This window comes from Lates calcarifer, linkage group LG9 (assembly GCF_001640805.2).
Source record: "Lates calcarifer isolate ASB-BC8 linkage group LG9, TLL_Latcal_v3, whole genome shotgun sequence".
NCBI classification, from domain to species: Eukaryota; Metazoa; Chordata; class Actinopteri; family Centropomidae; genus Lates; species Lates calcarifer.
In genome coordinates this window covers 9,797,596-9,815,845 of record NC_066841.1, presented here as the reverse complement: position 1 = coordinate 9,815,845, position 18,250 = coordinate 9,797,596, and the positions used below count along the sequence as shown (strand labels likewise).

Sequence of the window (18,250 nt, the reverse complement as noted above, 5' to 3'; positions counted from 1 at the left end):
TAAAAGTAATTAGTAATGTCAGAAACAAAATGTAATAGTCAAAGTGTTATTAGATGCAATTTGCAACAGTAAAGATTATAAACATAGTAAACATAGTAGTAATATGTAGTAAGAAAAGTTATTATGTAATGGTAAAAGTAATCTACTATTGGAGTAATTGAAGTAAAATGTCTCGTGATAGTAAAACAGTATACAAAAACATTAAAAAAATAAAGTATATATTATAATGAGATGTCAAAAACTCAAGAAATGTCATAGTATAATAAGGCTTAAGGCGGCGGGTCATCGTTTGGAGCGAAAAATGTCAAAATTTCAGGTCCAGATTTTTCACCTAAAAATGACTCAGGGGCATGTTTTATTACATTTGAAGTGGATTTGGACAGGTTTTGAGTGAATTCTTTGAAAAACTTGACACCACAATTTTTGATATTGGCGACAGGCGGCGGGTCATCGTTTGGAGCAAAATTTCAGGTCCAGATTTTTCAAAAATTGTCAAAAAATGTCGTAGGTGATGATATTCAACGGTTCATTTTCTGAAACAGTCCTCCAATGTTTGGAAAATGTTCTGGTTTAGCTGTAATGTTTAATAGGTAGTAGTGTATTGATCATTTTCCTTCATATGTTTCTCTTTGATCGCCTCCAGGTGTCACCACTTTGTCCGAGACATCATCCACGATCGCAGAGTGTCTATGTACAATGAAGAAGTTCTTTGAGACATGGACAGGGGCCTCCAGGTAATTCACAAACAGCTTTATATTAAGTAAGGCGTCCAAGACCGTCAGAAAATGAGACTTGAAGCTTTGGACCGTGTCTGTTATTAATGTGTTCTTTCTCTGCAGGAGGAGGAGGAGAAGACCGCAGCACCTGAAGAGGACAACAAAAGTAGTTAAATCTTAAAGATGAATAAGACATAAATAAGCATATCCTCATATGTGCTCATCACTACATTAAATGAGGGGTGAGAGAATAAAACAGGGTGTCTCAAAATGGTTAAACATCTGTCATTATCTTTGCTGTACTTTGTTAAATGTTGTCTAGAACAGAATTAAAGTTTTGTAGGTTAACTTTTGAGTTGAGTTTCTCTGTTTTTGAATTAATATCACAAAAATGATTTTGTAATGCAGAAATGCCAAACACAAAATGTAACATAACCCACAAACATTGTACAGGTGTGAGAGTGTGAATATGTGTATGTCTGTGGAAAACAAAGATGGCTTCTTTAAGACTGTTCGTCTGTCTTACGTTGCATGCCATAGTACAGTAAGATGTCAAAAAAAGTTTCTCTCTAAACTTTTGCATTTCTCTATTTTGACACTGATTTTATACAAATATTTCTATTGCATTTTTCTTGTTTCAATTTTTATACTTATTTTTAAACATTTTGAAAATGTATTTTTTAAGGTTTTATACACATTTGTTATGGTTTCTTACTTAACTTTTAAAAGGTTTTACACTCATTATTCAGATATTCTTTAAGGGTTTTTAATTATATCTTTTTTGTTAATGGTCATACTTATGTTTAAGTTTCAAATATATTTTTAATACTAACTAGTACTAATTAAAACTGCTAAGTTACAGCAGCTTTAATTCATTGGTATTTGTTCCAAATGGGAGATTTGTGTCAAACTCCAGCTGAGATAATGACAGTCGCACTGAAAAGAATAAACTAACACTGACCTTCTGGAAATGTCTTCACAACTGTCTCTTCTCTCTGTGATTTAATGGTTGACGTTTGAATCCTGTGGAGAAAAACACAACAAACTTTAATATAAATACATGACTTTTAACACATCAAAATAAAAGCACAGAGTGTTTCTGGATCTAGACTTCAAACTGTCGAAAGATAGAGAAGTAAAAGACACGTCTACAAAGCAATCAGAGTGTGGACTAATCAGAACTAGACCAAGAGTTACATTTGCTCCTGATATTCACACAACAGCAGTGGATAGAAATGCTTTTTTCTCCAAAGTCAGTTACAATTTGAACAAAATTTGGTTGATAGAAGTCAAAATGAAGCAAAATGACATTATTTCTAGTGTGACACTGGACTGAATAAGTATTAAAATAAGAATTTTTATGATTTACTGTTCTAATGAGAAAGACCAGGGGGGCAAAGAGAGCGAGAGATAGAGAGAATGAGGCACAGAGGGACAGAAAGGCAGAGGGGACATGGAGAGAATGAGACACAGGGAGAAAGACAGAGTGGGAGAGACAGAATAAGACACAGAAGGGGAAAGAGACGAGGAAAGGGAGAGAGACAAAGTGTGAGAGAGGGGGAGACAGAGGTAGTGAGAACGTGTGACAGTGGCAGAAAGAATTAGAAAGAGTTAAGTGGGGTACACACCAAAAGATAATCAGGCAGATTATCAGCCCAAATCCCCCCTCCAGATCAAAGTCAGCAAAGGTCTGATTATCAGTTGGTTCTAAAGACGATCTTGTCAGATTGTCCTGTGGTGTGAGGTGTGTTCAGAGTGATTTTACCCTCCCTGACCTGCTCTAAAGTCGATTGGAGCCACCTCAATGAATATTATGATACGATACGTTACGATAGCCAATCAATCCAGAGGCAATCTGGTAAGATTTTAAAAATCTGTTAGTGTGTGCCAAGCTTAGAAGAGCGACGGCAAGAGAGTGAGAAGGAGCGAGAGCAAAGGAGAGGGAGACAGAGAGAGCTGATGTTTAAATTAATCATTTTCTTTGAACTGTACATTCATGAACTATGTAAATAAACTTTAATTATGAGTGAGATCATTTTGACAAATCAAAATATTCAGACTTCAGATCAAGTACTGAACATAAACAGTTTAATGTCAGTGCTCTGTGTGGGATAGTTGATGTAAAGCTGTTTGTGAATTACCTGGAGGCCTCAGTCCTGGTCTCAAAGAACTTCTACAATGTACGAAGACACTCTGTGATCGTGGACGAAGTAGTGACACCTAGAGGAAATTAAAAGAGAAATATACAAAAGAAAAAGTTCAGTACTCTACTACCTATTCCTGATCAACAGTTCAACCATTAAAACAGATAAATATTCAACATTACAGCTGAGCCAGAGCATTTAACAAACATTAGAGGAGTGTGTTAGAAAATGGGCTTTTTACTGTCACATATGACAAGAAAAAGCATCTCATCTTTAAAAATAAATTACAATAAATATTTGGGTAAAATTAATTACAATGATTGTCTTAAAATTTCTATATCAATTGGCTGTCAGCTCATCACTGGAGGAATCATGTATATTACTGTGAACTGCGAAATAAAAACTTTCACCTAAGTACATTTTTGAAAGCAGGGTTTTAACTTGTGGTATTTTAATTATACTTCAGTCCACAGGCAGAAATTAACTCACAACTATTTTGAGTTTTTAAAAAAATATTATAAATAGCACTATATTCTGACATTGCATAGACACAATTAATCAGTTATTATTATATTCAATACTAAACTAATTAAATATGAAGGACTTAAACAATAACACTGTGTTTCTGCTGCCAAAGCAGAGAGGAGAGGAAATAGTTTGTTTCTGATAAGGTCAATCTGACTGATATGTTCATTTATAATCATGGGAAATATTCAACACTGTGCAGACAAAAACATCTTTGTTCAATCAAAACGAAGATATAATAGTAAGTATGTGATTACTTAGAGTGATTAACTCTCCCTCCATTAGTTAGAAGCGCAGTTGTGAACATAACAGAAAGACTGGAACAAAACGATTCCACAGAGCCATGAAGATGATATGAAGAAATGGTCTCCATTGATAAAGAGACAGTTTGGCAAATTTTGCATGAAAATTTGAACATGACAAAAGTGTGTGCCAAAGTTGTCCCAAAACTTCTGCGTGCCAGCTCACACTGCACCCTTGGTAAAGCAGTTTCTGACCAAAAAACAAATCACAGTTCAGGTTTCTCTGGTGCAAGTTAACAAAAGAACGACAGGGGTTCTGAGAGGACTGTCCAGAGAAGACCTACTACACTGCTTTGATCAGTGGAAGACCCAAATGCAGCGGTGTATTGATCCTGAAGAAGAAAGATATTGAAAATATTTATATTCACTAAAATTGTATTACTGAATTAGTGTTGTTATTTAATAGTCATACCTCATACATTGTGACCTACTCTTGAGACTTAAAACTTATGGAGGAAATTTAGTTTTCTCAATAAAGTTTCAAGTCACCACAAACAAATATGTTATCAATAATATACACAACAGGGGATCAGTGGATGACTATGGACAGATGACTGACAAAAAGCCAAGACACACAAAAACGACAAAGAGGCAAAAACTTAGTCACAAAATGATCACAATGAGATGCTTAACTGCCACACTGAAACACAAAATGGCCACAAAGAAACGTTAAATGACCTGGAATAAGCACAAAACTACAAAGACGCAATATGATGCAAAACAACCACAAAGAAGCTGACCATAAGTAAATGTACAACGGCCAGCTAGAGATGCAAAACGATGCAATACCACCACAAATAGACACAAAATGATCACATTGACACGATAATCCGCCAAAACTGACTTAAAATGACCATGCTGGAGCACAAAATTACAAAAAAAGCAGTAAAATGTCTGCAAGTAATGGCCACAAATAGCCACAAACCGGTAACGACATGATAAACCACCACAAACTGAGTTAAAATGACTAAGATGGAACAAAAACTGACAGAGACTCAAAATGTCGCTAAAGTGAAAACAAATACAAACGGGGGTCATAGAAACACAAACACACTCTTACCCAAACAACTGAGAATGGAATTGAAATAAATTACTCGGCAATGCTAATGCTAACGCTCGCGGCTAATGCTGACGCTGGCCGCTGTTTGCCTTACCTTCGCGCCCCAGGTCTGATCAGCGTCCAGTCTCACTCGTGTTCCACAAAAAAGCAGCTTCGTAGTTTGTTTTAGCGCCCAGACCTCTTCAGTAACGACGTTTTCTCACAGTACTGGCAAACAGAAGCAGCGCTCCAAACGTGTTTTAAATCTGTTTTCTGACTTCCTTTCTCCGCCTCTCTGCGCTCCTCCCACAAAGCCGTGGCCAATGAAGAGAAGCGTCGCGACAGTTAACAGAAAAATGCTTATTGGCCAACCCATTCTGGTCCGCCTAGCAACCGTCTCTGATTGGTGTTAAAATTCATCCGTAGAGAAGCCTGAGATGTATAAGATCTAGCGTACAGCCATGCGCCAGACGCTTAATCAGTGCAGAAAATCTGAAGGTGAAACTCCTTTATTTGTGACTTATTAGCCAAGCTAATAAGCAGGCTCCTGTGGTCACTGCATACATAAGAATTAGGCCTCTCAGACTCCACTCCTCCCATCGCAGTAGAAAGCTGGAGGCCATTTTTCGGACAATTTCTTGCTTTTCCCTCCTTACTTTAATCAATTTGGGCAACCATAAACAACACAAACAGTAGGCAAACTGTGATGACGATGATTTCCACGTGGAGAATATGTCCTCTGGTCTCATTTCGATAACGTCATACGCAAACAAAAAGGTGCGTTCGAGACCGACTGACGTCACGGCGTAAAAATGGCACAGCTATTCTGTTTTTTTTTTTTTTTTTTTATAAAAAAAGAGTGTTGACATAAGTTTACATAAGTCTTGTAACAAATTAAATTAAATAATTTGGACATAAGCATGAAAACATTCAGGGAGATGGGTGTATGGGGAACATGGAATAACTGCTAGAGCACCACTTTCAGATAACTCTTTTTTTCGTGAGCTTGAGAATAAAAATAGGCTGCCACCTTATTGTGCTACTGTCTTGTACCATTATTCATGTATAACTGAGAAGTTTATATTGCTGTCATTAATGCATGTAACAAAAGTATCATAACCAGAGCTCATTTTGTTGATATTATGGAAGTAATGCAGTCCAACACCAGTTACATTTACAGTACTTTTAATTCAGTTATATAAGCACATCTCGCTGTGAGAGGTAAGACAATCAAAGAACAACTGACAATAAAATGACAAAAAAAAATTGAACATGGGATGAGGGGGCTTATGATGGCGAGGAACTTCAGAGATTAAATATGGCTGAGAAGAGCTGAATAGAAAGCATATACAAAACTATGCATGAATGAATTCATATCTGAATCATGTCCATTGCATGGTGTACTGTATATTTTGAAATGTGACTCACTTGTACTGAGTGAGTTTACCAATTTTTAAAAATGCACACTTGAAGCATTTTTGTGCTGCTGTTTTGTAAACACATCAATGTGACACCAGATGTATCACTGCAGGTGATCTAACAAGCCAAAAACTTTAAACTCCCACTCTCCAAGATGGCTGCTGTTTGTAAATTACAGAGGACAACAATAAGTCTCACAATGAGCAGTTTTAAATCTCCACAACACCAAAATTCAAAGTCACAGTTTATAAAACAGCTTACAAAGCTCCACCCTTCATCTCTCCCTGCCTTTTCATGGTGTTCTAGCCCCTTTATCCTTCAGTTGTTTACTGGTCAAACTGGCTGAGTCGACTAACCCTGTACTGCTTTACCACGTGTAAAGAGCCCAGGCTTTCTCCAGGATGGACCACAGCCATCCATCTTGCTTGTCACTGCTGTATAGAGTCCAAATTCTCTTTGAGTCTTCTGGTCATGCTGGGGATCAGGTTAACGTGGTCATCCACACAGCTGCCCACGCAGCGGTCCATCAGCGATCTAACAGCTGGCTCCTTGGCGCCAGAGTCAAAAAGATCCTTCGCCTTATCGTTGCAGTGCATCGTGCATCTGGTCAGGCGATCCTAAGTGAGGCACAGGAGAGAAAACATGGTTTAGACTTACTAAAGACCAGGAGAGAAGTCCCAATGAGCATGTTTAAGAGATTTGCAGGAGTAAAGCAGAATAAACATTAAGACTAAAATTAGGCTGAAAAGTAAACATTTCTTTATTCTGTCCTAAACCTTAGATTTCAAAAGAAACAATACAGTTCTGAGACATGGTACAAAACTGAGACACATTGGTACAATAACACCAAACTGTATTGTTTCTTTATTTTCCCCTTTATTTCTATGAAAACCTCTCTGTACTTTGGTTCACACTTCTTGTGTCTGTTACAGTTTATGTTACATTACAAAATAGCTGCAAGTCATAAGTAAAATGATCACTCGAGTGCAAGTAAGAAGGAAATGGGTTCTAAATGAGATTACTCTGACAAATTAATTGAACATTTTTTAAAAAGTAGAGAGAACAGTCAAATAGTAGACTAGTCTTCTCTTATTCACTGGCTGTTAACTATGAATAGGCCTGTTTTGTCCAGTGTCTGATGCTAATGAGAAGCTGATAAAATCTGGACTAGACCTGATCTCATGTGTGTGATGTTGTAAATGCATTAGTAACTGAATGTGTGTGTTTTTTGTTTCGATCTCCTGGCTGTAAACCAAAAGATTATTCCTCCTCAGGGACATTGCTCAGGAGAAACCTGAACTGAGTTATTTCATTATTGCACTTTAGTTAAACATGAAGAAATAAAGCAACAAACACTAAGTCGTGTGAATAAATAAAATGAGTTCCCCAATAATTTCTTTATTTAATTGGGCCATTTGTAACGTGATCCTTTTAATGACTATGACATAATTCAGTGTGGCGTTTATAATAGATGAAGTATGATCACTTCCTCAGTGGTGACAGCGGACAGGTGTCATGTCTCTCACCTGAAACTTCTCCAGCTCTGAAGTGACCAGTCCCTGAGCTTTGGCCAACGGCGTGTGACACCTCTCGATGCACTGATGCACCTGAGACATGGAGTCCGTGGAGCGATCACAGCAGTCTGCGCTGCACTTGAACATGCGACCCTGCAGCAGGACCGCATATGTTACATGAGGTGGACGCAGATGCAGAAACGAAAAGCTGCGAGCACAGAACACGTTTCCACACATAAGACGCCTACCTGCATTTTACGGATGTGGTCTCTCTCCAGGCTTTGGACCATTTCTTCCACCTCAGTCTGCATGCGTGCCTGATGTGCCTCTGCCATCTCTGCTCGTGCTGCTCACTCAAAAAGTCTTCAGAAATATTTAAGTCAAGCTTAGCAGCATCTAAAGCGGACCGGACTGGCGCGATGTACCGGCTGTGTCCACCCCGAAGCTGTCTCCAAGTCTCTTCACTTTACAATTTGACAATAACTAAGGTCACCTCCATTCAAGCATGGTTCAAGACGAGAGATTATTACATCACTTCCGCTTTTCTTCCGCAACCGGTTCTGGAAGAAAAAAATGTCCTCTTCCGTTTCGTGTGGTCAGACTTCAAAGTAAACTCCCAAGACATTTCCATGCAGGATTGAGAAGTGTCCTCACTCTAACTCATATAATAGCCTGTCGCTGGTCTGTTTTTTCTTCTTTTTTAACTATTCTCTATATTTATTTATCTTAATCTTTATCTTTATTTATCAGGACCACCCACTGCACTGCATCATATTTTATAAACTTTTCATATTTTTACACGCAGCATCCTAATTTGTGAAGTTAAGTCATTAAAACTGAAAAGGTGTAGGAGAGGATATTTGTCTCATTTGACCCCCAAATGAACTTTTTGAGGCTTTTATTCTGAAACACAGACGTAAGCATTGCCGGAAGTGTGTCCCAATATTTAGCAACGTTCACGGTGCCCCGAAATGGTTCAATCCTGAAACGAGTTTAGTGAGTTATTTCCACTTTCAGCGTGTTAGTGGTGTTTATCAACAGTTCAGTGGTCTGTTATAGCACACCACTGGGAGTTTTAGCGAGTTTTTATACTTTATTTGCACTGAAGTGTGACGGTGAAGACTGTGAAGGCTACTTCAGGGATCAACGGCAGCCCTCTTACAGTGACTTTTAAAATAGTGAGTCCACATTGTAACCCTGATCAAGTTGTCTTTATAAGGTAAAACACATTAGACAGACGTGATAGTGCTGTCTTCGTCTGTGGCACTATTTCCCTTGTTATTCTTTGCGTGAGCCTGAAATCAATGCAACCTTTGACCAAGACTGATAGAAACTTATTAACTGAACTGATCGTTGTTGATTATTTCTCCTGCATAGATGCTCCTTAGTGCTGAGCTGTAAATGTCCACAATGAGTCTTCATACCCTGTCACTGAGAGCAGTGTTGTTCCTGGGGCTTTGGCACACTGGGTGGAGAGGTCTAGCCTCAGCCGCGGAGCTGAGAGACCAGCCCAAAAAGATAGGTAAGCTTTATCCACTGTGACTGCCACCTCTATACCTTCTGCTGTTTCCATCATTAAACTGACAAGACGGTTCTATTTTAAACGTCAAAACTTATTACACTATAATATGTGTTATTATTTAGTGTAATGACACTTATTACACATTACAATCATATTATTGCACTGGATGCATTAAAGTTTTGTTTCTGTCAGTTATAACAGACACTTTTTCCACCGTAGATGTAGAGGTTTGACAGCCCAAAAACTTCTTCATGGGTTTTGGCTACCATGATAACACAAGCAGACAATGTGGAGTGCACGTGAATTCATACAACAATCTCAAGAGAACAGCTCCAGTTGAGTTTGCAAACTTACTTTGTTGATCTGTTGTCATTGCTTCTTTAAAGCTGTGGTCGGAGCGGGCATTGGTGGCACAGCAGCAGCGTATTACCTGCGACAGGAGTTTGGACCCGGGGTGAAGATCGATGTGTTTGAGTCTGGCACTGTTGGTGGGCGACTGGCAACAGTGAAGATCGGGGATTATGAGTATGAGACGGGAGGTTCAGTGATCCATCCTTTGAACCTGCACATGAAGCAGTTCATTGAAAAATTAGGTACTGTCTGTGTATCCTAAATTAAACAGACTCAGCACAAATACATTAATAGTTGAAATAGTCACTAGTATGTGGTCCAGTGTAGTTCATTATGTTTTCTGTGTTTTTCAGGTATTTCTACAAGGAAAGATGTCTCCTCTAAAATGGCCATCTTTGATGGAAAGGAGCTCGTGTTTGAGGAGAGTGACTGGTTTATAGTGAATTTCTTACGCATGCTCTGGCGATACGGGTTCAACTTTCTTCGGATGCAGATGTGGGTGGAGAGTATTTTGGACAAATTTATGAGGTAAGGTTGAAGAAGAGCACTTGTCATCACTTCTAAATCCCATCGTCTTAGCATGAGATTCAGGAATATGACAGTTTCTTGTTGTGCTCGGCATCTTAATGATCATGGAAATCCTGTCATTCACAGGATCTACCAGTATCAGCAGTATGGCTACTCATTCTCCAATGTGGACAGACTCTTGCATGCCATGGGTGGTGATAGTTTTCTTACCCTGATGAATCAGACTCTGGAAGAAACCATGATAGGCGAAGGATTTTCACAGATCTTCCTCAACGATATTGTTGCACCCATCACTCGTGCCAACTATGGTCAAAGTGTCCGCATCCACGGCTTTGTGGGTAAGACTTTGTACTGTTTTATCACATATATAATAATAAAGGTTGTTTGAACTTGTAAAATAGAATTAATATTTACATTGTGTCCTCTAGGGGCCGTGTCATTAGCAGGAGCAGATTCAGGCCTGTGGGCAGTGGATGGAGGCAATAAGAGAGTTTGCTCAGGACTGCTGTACCACAGTAAAAGTGAGCTCATCCCTGCCAGAGTGACTTCTATTGCAGTCAAGGTTCGACCCTCCAAGACAGGTAACATTCACATCTTTTGGTATAGAACTGACCTTTTCCATCCCTTTCAAAGCAGTCACCTTGAGTCGTCGTTGATCACACTTTGTATGTTCACACTTTAGATTTCAAATATTTCATCTTCCCTCTGCCTCTCATTTTCAGGCACAACTGCCAGTTTCTATGAGGTTAATTATGTCGGGGACTCGGGCTCAGCTCACGCTCTGTATGACATTGTGGTAATAGCAACGCCGCTTCACCAGGGAAAGTCTGACATCACCTTCTCAGGCTTCTCCCCGCCAATCCCGACTCACTACCCCGGGCGGTATCACCAGACAGTGTCAACTGTGGTCCACGGCCGGCTGAACGTGTCCTACCTTGGGACCACAGAGCCGGCCTCAGAGTTCACTGTGTCTGATATCTTAACCACTGACTCCAACGGCTCAGTCGTCCAAAGCCTGATCTCTATCGACCCCGTGCACATCCCCACTGATTACAAACGCCCCCCTGCCAGCCACCCCAGAGTCTGGAAGGTGTTCTCTCCGCAGCCGCTGTCTCAAGAGCAGCTGAAGAACATCTTCCTCTCTTGGGATTCAGTGTCTGAGACCCGGTGGCTGGCTTATCCCGCATACCGCCCACCGCATCGCAAGACCCCTCCCTTCATCCTGCACAACCGGCTGTACTACCTCAATGCTGTGGAGTGGGCGGCCAGCGCCATGGAGATGAGCGCCATCTCTGCCAGGAACGTGGCCCTGCTGGCGCACCATCGCTGGCACGAACAGGTCGGCAAGATCGACCAGGAGGACCTGCACACCCGACTAAGAGGGGAACTCTGAAAAGTGAGAGCTACTTGAGATGAAAGCCAAAAGCAATAAAATACAGTGGCAAGAAAACGTACTTGAGCTCTTTGGAATTACCTGGGGTTTTTTTTTTGACCTGATCTTCATCAAGTATAGATAAACACAATGTGCTTAAGCTAAGCACACACACCCATTAAACAGGGTGGAGGTTCACTTACTTTTTCTTGCCACTGTTCTATCAATCAAGTCCAGTATTCTGTATACCCACACAGATGCTCAGTGGCGTGCCTGCTGCACTGTAATAACTCTCCAGTCAGGGCAAATCCCAACTTTCTTTCAGGTATCTGGGATGCTCTGGTCTCTTTAAACTTATGCTCTGTTTTGTTACAACTCGGGTCTGATTTTTGTAGTTTTGGTCATCATTTCTCCCAGGTCAGATAACAGTGTATTCACCAAAGTAACTGCTGAAAGAGAGAGCTGTGGCATTAGTCTATTAAAGGATCAGTCAGCTGAAAAAGAATCAATTTGATGATTGATTAATCATTTAAGTTAGTTTTCAAGCAAAGTCAGTGGTTACAGCTTTCCTACGTGTCATTGTCACACTGGAGTAAATTTAATATTTTTGGGTTATATTCATTTGGGCAATGAATATAATCAATAGTCGTAGGCCGAGGTGACATTACTACAAAGTCTGACAGGGCACAGAAACAAGGCGACAGTTAAACCTTATTTTCTAGATAAGACCCTCCCTCACTTGAGAGTCGCTTTGGATAAAAGCTTCTGCCAAGTGAGTAAATGTAAATGTGATGTAATGTAAAACCATAACTGAGTGCTCCTGACGCGTCTGTAATAATCCTCATTTTACAGGAAAACTGTCGCACGCATCTACTTCAAATGTAGATATTTAAAGTTGAGCCAGGCAGTCATGTAAACTGATATCCTCTACTATGGATAGTTTTCCGTTTCTCTTTTTCCCTTCCAAATACACCCCCCATCGCCCCTATCTGAATTCTTTTCAGCATTGTCTTTCCTTTCCAAGATCTCAGCGCTTATCTTGGTGAGTACAATGTGGTTTTTACCAATAGGAATGTTGGCCAGAACTAAGGAAAAAAGACCAATGTTGTATTAAATGGGAAATGTTTTCATCAGTCTAACAGTAGCCACAGTTCATCTCTATCAGTGTTGAAACCTGAAGGCATCACCAGCAACAGCAGCACAAATCACACTAAAACAGTGGAGCTACATTGTACTGTGCTGAATTTTGAAATCACTGTGAACCACGCTGCACTGCAGGGTAGACCAATTACACTCCCTCGTCTTCAAGAGTGTCTTGAACATATTTTTAGATTTTGTTTTAATGTGCTTTCTTGTTGTTATAAACATGGTACAGCTAAGTAGCGCTAAGAAATCAACCTGTTGGTGACACACAAACCAACCATTGTTACCCTTTAGCCAAATTCATGCATAGTGTTCACTAATATGATGATGTCCCTTTATTGATGAATTCATGTGTCTTCTGATGATTTTCTCAGTCTCTCTACCTCCTCAGCACAGTACTGTACAGTATATGTTGTTGTGAGTACAGGCAGCTGTCAGTAAGAGAGTTGTGCCACCAAGATCTTTTCTTTGTAAAATCGATAATATGGATGTTATATATTAAAAAAAGTATTAACAAATTAATGTATTTTGTTACTATCAAAATAGACTGATACTATTATGTAACGTAATTGGAGAGAGTCTAATCGCATTGACCATTTAAAACTATTGTGGTGCCTTAAAGCTATCATAGTAATTGGCTTACGTGTTTATTAAATTATCTAAAGTCTCCCTATAATTTTAAAAATCATTTGTCCACTGGGATTTCCTGTGTTGTTTTTATTGATGTGAAACTTGCCATCAGAGTCTGACCACTAGGACCAAAGTGCAATGAGGCTGATGCATTTTGTAATAAATGGAGGGGTGTCATGTACCTGTGACTTATCTGATGTTGTGTAGCTTAAAAACACTGTCCCGACTTGGACTACTGTCATGTTCTTTAGCTGCTTTGGGAAGACTGCTAGAGTTTGCTGATTGTTTCCTACACACTTATACTTTTCTTGTATTTTTCTAGATTTTTGAAAAGTTATGAGTATATATGAAGACATATTGTTGAGAGAATTTTAATCATGCACTTTAATTGCTAGAAATTCTTCAGTTTTACCCTGAAGTCCATTTGGAAATGCCAAATGAACAAACAACATCGGGCAGTATTTAGACTGGATTCTTATGCTCAAATAAAAACACATTTGATTTCAAACAATACTGAACCCTCACAGACCATACTGTATGCTTTGAAAGTGTTTACAATCACAATAAAGTGATAAGACCTTGTCTGCTCCATACTCTTATTTGATATGCTCCAGAGCCTAATTAGCCTAATGTAATTATGTTTGACTCATTTCTCATCACATATTACACTCATATAGATCACACTTTTGCAAACAATTATTACTCTTGTCCTTACAGTGGAATCTTTATCAAACACGTTTTCTAGTTTTGATTTCTTTCTCTCCCCTTTCACACTTAAATTTCACTTTACTATTACTATATTCATCTAAAATTCTTTTTTTTTCCTTAATATATGCCCTGTTGTGACAGATTCAGGACTGATACACCAGGCTCTCTTTGATATGTATGACTAATGAGGGATTGTGTTACTGAGACACATTGTGACCCATCATTCATAAGCCATGGGTGTGTGGTGAAATCACCATTTCCAGTCCCAAAAGGAAATGAACATTGTTTTCAACTCAGATGCAAGGACTCCAATTTTTTTTAGTCAAATAGACACAGTAACATCCCAAATAAAGGCCCATGTGACTGAGGAGCCAACAATGGGTGGCATTGATGGTCTGAATAAGGATACGTCTGTGTGGTGATGTGCCACCCAGCTGTCCTCTCAGGTAGGGGGGGGACAATGGTACCAGAGCCGCCTGTCCATGCAGAGCATGTGATGTGACTGAAGATATAAGAGGCCGTGAAATGACAACAACACAACACAGAGTTTGGAGTGACACCCAAAATCTTCCACAACCAACAGACCAGCAGTCAAGATGAGATTTATAGTGCCAGTGTTTGTTTTCCTCGCTGTGGCAGCATTTCACACTGGTAAGAAGAATAAATACTTATGTTTGTGATTTTTAAGGGAATCAGAAAATGACCATAACTGAAAATGTGTTGACTCCCCTTGACAGAGGCTTTTGCTTGTTAGATATAATGTGTATGACTGTGCCTCTATAAGAAAACAATTCATGCTTGTTTACAAAGAAACTACATTAGATTTTCAGTAACTTTATTTACCTGAAGGCTGACTGATGTGTTTATGATGACATTTAGCTCTCTCAGCATCTCTGGAATCTGCAGAGAAAGAGGAAAAAGTTGCTCAGTATGGTGAGAATCAATAATAATAATCATTTAAGAGTGATGATACTCAAATGCCTCAAAACTAATGCAATTTAATCCAAATGTCTTGTTTTTTTCATGCAGATGGACTAACTGAACTGCAGAAAATAGGTATAGTACATAAGTCCAACTGAGACTCCAGCTGACTTTGAAACTGATTTTCAATAAATGCTTTTTGTGTTTATTATGTTTTATGTATTTTATGCTCAAGTCTGGCTGCAAGAGTGGTAGCCTTTTATTTCATAATGACACAGGGAGACTGACTGAACCAGGCTGATTCACTGTTTTTTAAAGCCACCTACAACACACTTCTATTTGAGAATTTACTTAACTTCTAATTCATTCATTTCTGATATGATACATTAAGATACATTGTGTTACTTTATGATACGATGCAATATAATACCATACCATGCCCTTTCATAGTGATAGTATTTAGTTGTATGTTTATGTAACAATATCTATACTGTGTATATTGAGAACACCTATTCAGACACAACAACACAACTCATTACACAAACCAACATTCTTGTTTCAGTGTTACTTTGTGTAATTTTACCTCTGTCTTTTCAGATCAGATAGGAGTTTGAGGCTGCTCAAAAGAACGAGGCTGCTCAGATGAATGGTAAGTTTCTAACACAGAGTCCAAAGCCCACAATAAACTGAAGTGAGATGACCACAGTACAGTTATGTACAGTATGTAAAACAGTTTTCTCTTTCATCACTAATAATAATTTTTCACCTTTTCCCATCAAGTTACGGAGGAGCAGAATGAGGAGGGCCACTACCTTGGTGAGAGGGACTATATGACTTCATTCAGAACTAATAAAGGCTGATCTGGGTTTAGTTGGTAATACAATCTTTCGAATCTGTCACTTACAGAGGCGTCTCAGGATGAATCTGGTAAGTTATACTCAATCACATGATGAACACCTGCACACATATTGATTGTGTGTTGTGTGTCAGAATCACCTGTTAAAACGTTTCCAACAGAGGAAGAGTGTGTTAAAGCTGAGGATGACAACACAGGTGTGTTAAAAAAAAAAAAAAAAACACATCTAACTTGCTTTAACTGACAACATGTGCTCTTTCCTTACCTGACATTCAACATTACATAACTGTGAAATCCTCCTCCAGCAGAGGGAGATGGCAACTCAGACGCTGCAGCTCACGAGGGTAAGAGAGGTTTTACAGTTCAAACATCAGCCTGTAGATGGCAACAAAGGACAGTTTAGAAAAGGCCTGAAAAGAGCCAGGCTGCAGGACTAGAACTCAAAGTACACTAACATGTAAAATATCACAAGTTTTTTGTGACTAACTTCCCTCCCCTGTTCACCACAGAATCAGAGTCTGACTCCTCAGAGGAAGCAGATGGTGAGATTGTGATAGTGATCCTTTTTTTTCCTAGCACATTAAAGCTTTAATTTCAGTCGTTCTATTAATCATCAATTTCTGTCCTCTGATTATTTTTTTTACAGGGAGACAGAGGCGGGGTAAGTGCAAAGTAAAACAAACACATGTAAAATACTACATTATGAGCCTGGAATAATACAGTAACCCACAAATGTGAATTTTCCTTTTTGAAAAATGCACATATTCATAAGTTCAAGTCAGATTTCAGGCTTTTAGTTCAACTATTTTTGAAGAATAGAGTTAAATGAAGACAGAAAGTACACAACAGTCTGGCCAAATATCAGAGTTGTTTTTTGTTTCATACCAAACTACATTTTCATATCTTCCCAGAGGACCATGAAGCAGTTACAGAGACTGTGAGCAGTTTGGGTAAGATCAAGTAAAATGGCTACTGAAAAGTCACTTTATGAATGAATCCCATAATGCCTGTAACTCCCTGCTATATTTCTCCATTTTCTCATTTCTCCCTTACAGATGAAGTCAGTCAGGATTCAACCAAGGAACAAGGTAAAAAGTTAAAATGTCACACACATACATTAGTAAGGTTTTATCATACAAACCCACATGCAGCGTATCCTTTTGTTTACTAGTATCATTCTGATGTTGTTTCACATTTTTTGAGGCCAACTTGAAAGTACCTGCTGAGGCAAGATGCGGTGGACTGTTTTGAGCAAGCCAGTGAAAGTTAAATTGTAGGTTATGCAATCAGCTGGGTAGTGAAAAACACACAGAGCCAGTCAGAGCCAGTCTCAGCTAGATTGAAATAGTGTCAAAACCTTTATAGTCTGGCTTCTAAATCAAGCAAACAGTAAAATCCCTCAAGAGCAATTACAAATTTACATCCCGCCGGCTTGTGAAAGCTTTAGAACAGATTTTTTTTTCCAGGTTTAATTTATTCAGTCAAAAAGAAAAAAAAGAAGTTGCCACAGTGAAAACAGTTTCAATCAGTTTACTGCTTGACCTCAAAAATAAGATGTTGTTTATTTGAACACGGTCCTCCTCGTATGTGAATAAATCTAGGACAAGAATCCAGGGCACTCCGAGACGTCTGTCCCCAGGTGCTTATTGTGCTTGATTTATACTGTATCATTGGCTTCTGGTTATTTTAAGACCAAGGATGCACTGTCCCTGTCCTAAAAGATGCAGAAAGGAGTGTTTGAAAATTGATCAGATGCTTTTGATCTAAGGTTGTGGATGCAATGATGAAGGTAACATTTCTCATTTAGTGTGTTAGAAAAGCCACAACACTGAGAAGGAAAAACCTTCAGGCTCTGGTGTAAAAAGAGAAATTCAACCTGCAGTTAGTTGTAAATCCTACTCCTCTGGGGGCTCGCTTTGTGCTTTACAGCAGTAAAATCGCACACTGGTGCAGTCATCATTCATCAGAGCAAGCGCAGGGTGGGGAGTGAGTCATATTAGAAGAACCTACGAGAGATGTGATTCATATACTCGGCCTGGAAAACTACTGAATTGTGGTGAGTTTGCAATGTAAAGCTAGCGTAAAGGAATCCTCCCTGTCTGTCCGTGCATTTCAGATGTACTGGAGTGAAAAAACGCAGCGACGTGTGAATCCCAGTGCTCGCCCATCACCCGGTGCCTGAGCTCCACTGAACTTACTGTCAATAAAAAGGGATCTATCCCACCTATATGTATAACCCGTGTGTCTTCTTTCATTTTCACCTGTTTCAAATAAAAGTTCAACACCAGTATTTTCCCATTTTTATTTTCATTTGTTTTTTTAATCCACTAATGTGGACCAAAGTATGTTGATGTGCATTAAAAACAAAAACAAAAAAACCCTCTTCTTTGGTACCTAAGGGAAAATAAAACAATTAAGGCAACTACAGCATCTATAGGTCTGAAATGCATTTAGTACTGCAGCCAAATGACCACACACTGGTGGCATGCAACATGTCTGCCTTCATTCAAACAGAGACCAGATCAGCTCAACACCAAAACCACCCAGTTAGATAACTTCC

General features: G+C 39.1%; 4 protein-coding genes and 1 long non-coding RNA gene across 13 annotated transcripts in view; 3 read left to right on the top strand and 2 right to left on the bottom strand.

The window, feature by feature from the left end:
• The window catches only part of gmcl1 (germ cell-less, spermatogenesis associated), a 29,397-nt gene extending 28,098 nt beyond the window's left edge, over positions 1-1,299 (top strand). For both annotated transcript variants that reach the window (XR_007813869.1, XR_007813870.1), the window contains exons 18-19: positions 644-734; positions 840-1,299. The gene's annotated coding sequence lies outside the window, so the exon portion shown is untranslated. The remainder of the gene's footprint in view (positions 1-643; positions 735-839) is intronic.
• On the bottom strand, positions 23-14,893 carry LOC127142804 (uncharacterized). The gene is made up of 5 exons (XR_007813871.1): positions 14,757-14,893; positions 9,536-9,743; positions 2,858-2,936; positions 1,678-1,739; positions 23-864 (listed from the first exon to the last, which is right to left on the bottom strand). It is a non-coding gene; the product is annotated as an uncharacterized LOC127142804 (long non-coding RNA).
• fam136a (family with sequence similarity 136 member A) lies at positions 5,895-8,177 on the bottom strand. The gene is made up of 3 exons (XM_018670408.1): positions 7,908-8,177; positions 7,672-7,812; positions 5,895-6,762 (listed from the first exon to the last, which is right to left on the bottom strand). Exons 1-3 carry the CDS (start codon positions 7,992-7,994, stop codon positions 6,574-6,576), a joined length of 417 nt encoding a protein of 138 aa, XP_018525924.1. The 5' UTR covers positions 7,995-8,177; the 3' UTR covers positions 5,895-6,573.
• On the top strand, positions 8,355-13,787 carry pcyox1 (prenylcysteine oxidase 1). Of its 3 annotated transcripts, none has more exons than XM_018670407.2 (7): positions 8,355-8,655; positions 9,037-9,181; positions 9,568-9,774; positions 9,886-10,060; positions 10,187-10,398; positions 10,489-10,641; positions 10,783-13,787. In XM_018670407.2, the coding sequence occupies exons 2-7, from the start codon at positions 9,061-9,063 to the stop codon at positions 11,451-11,453; spliced, it is 1,539 nt and encodes a 512-aa protein (XP_018525923.1). In that variant the 5' UTR covers positions 8,355-8,655; positions 9,037-9,060; the 3' UTR covers positions 11,454-13,787. The 3 variants fall into 3 exon arrangements, with proteins under 3 accessions (XP_018525923.1, XP_018525921.1, XP_018525922.1); XM_018670405.2 differs by having other exon boundaries at positions 8,355-8,837; XM_018670406.2 differs by having other exon boundaries at positions 8,355-8,878.
• On the top strand, positions 14,481-17,926 carry LOC108879217 (glutamic acid-rich protein). Of its 6 annotated transcripts, XM_051072887.1 has the most exons (12): positions 14,481-14,564; positions 14,793-14,846; positions 14,943-14,969; positions 15,432-15,483; positions 15,615-15,650; positions 15,741-15,761; positions 15,996-16,034; positions 16,200-16,232; positions 16,337-16,351; positions 16,602-16,640; positions 16,746-16,778; positions 17,807-17,926. In XM_051072887.1, the coding sequence occupies exons 4-12, from the start codon at positions 15,477-15,479 to the stop codon at positions 17,818-17,820; spliced, it is 237 nt and encodes a 78-aa protein (XP_050928844.1). In that variant the 5' UTR covers positions 14,481-14,564; positions 14,793-14,846; positions 14,943-14,969; positions 15,432-15,476; the 3' UTR covers positions 17,821-17,926. The 6 variants fall into 6 exon arrangements, with proteins under 6 accessions (XP_050928844.1, XP_050928843.1, XP_050928842.1 ...); XM_051072886.1 differs by lacking the exons at positions 14,481-14,564; positions 14,793-14,846; positions 14,943-14,969 and adding an exon at positions 15,852-15,887 and having other exon boundaries at positions 15,999-16,034; XM_051072885.1 differs by lacking the exons at positions 14,481-14,564; positions 14,793-14,846; positions 14,943-14,969 and adding an exon at positions 15,852-15,887.
• Positions 17,927-18,250: the final 324 nt, after the last annotated feature.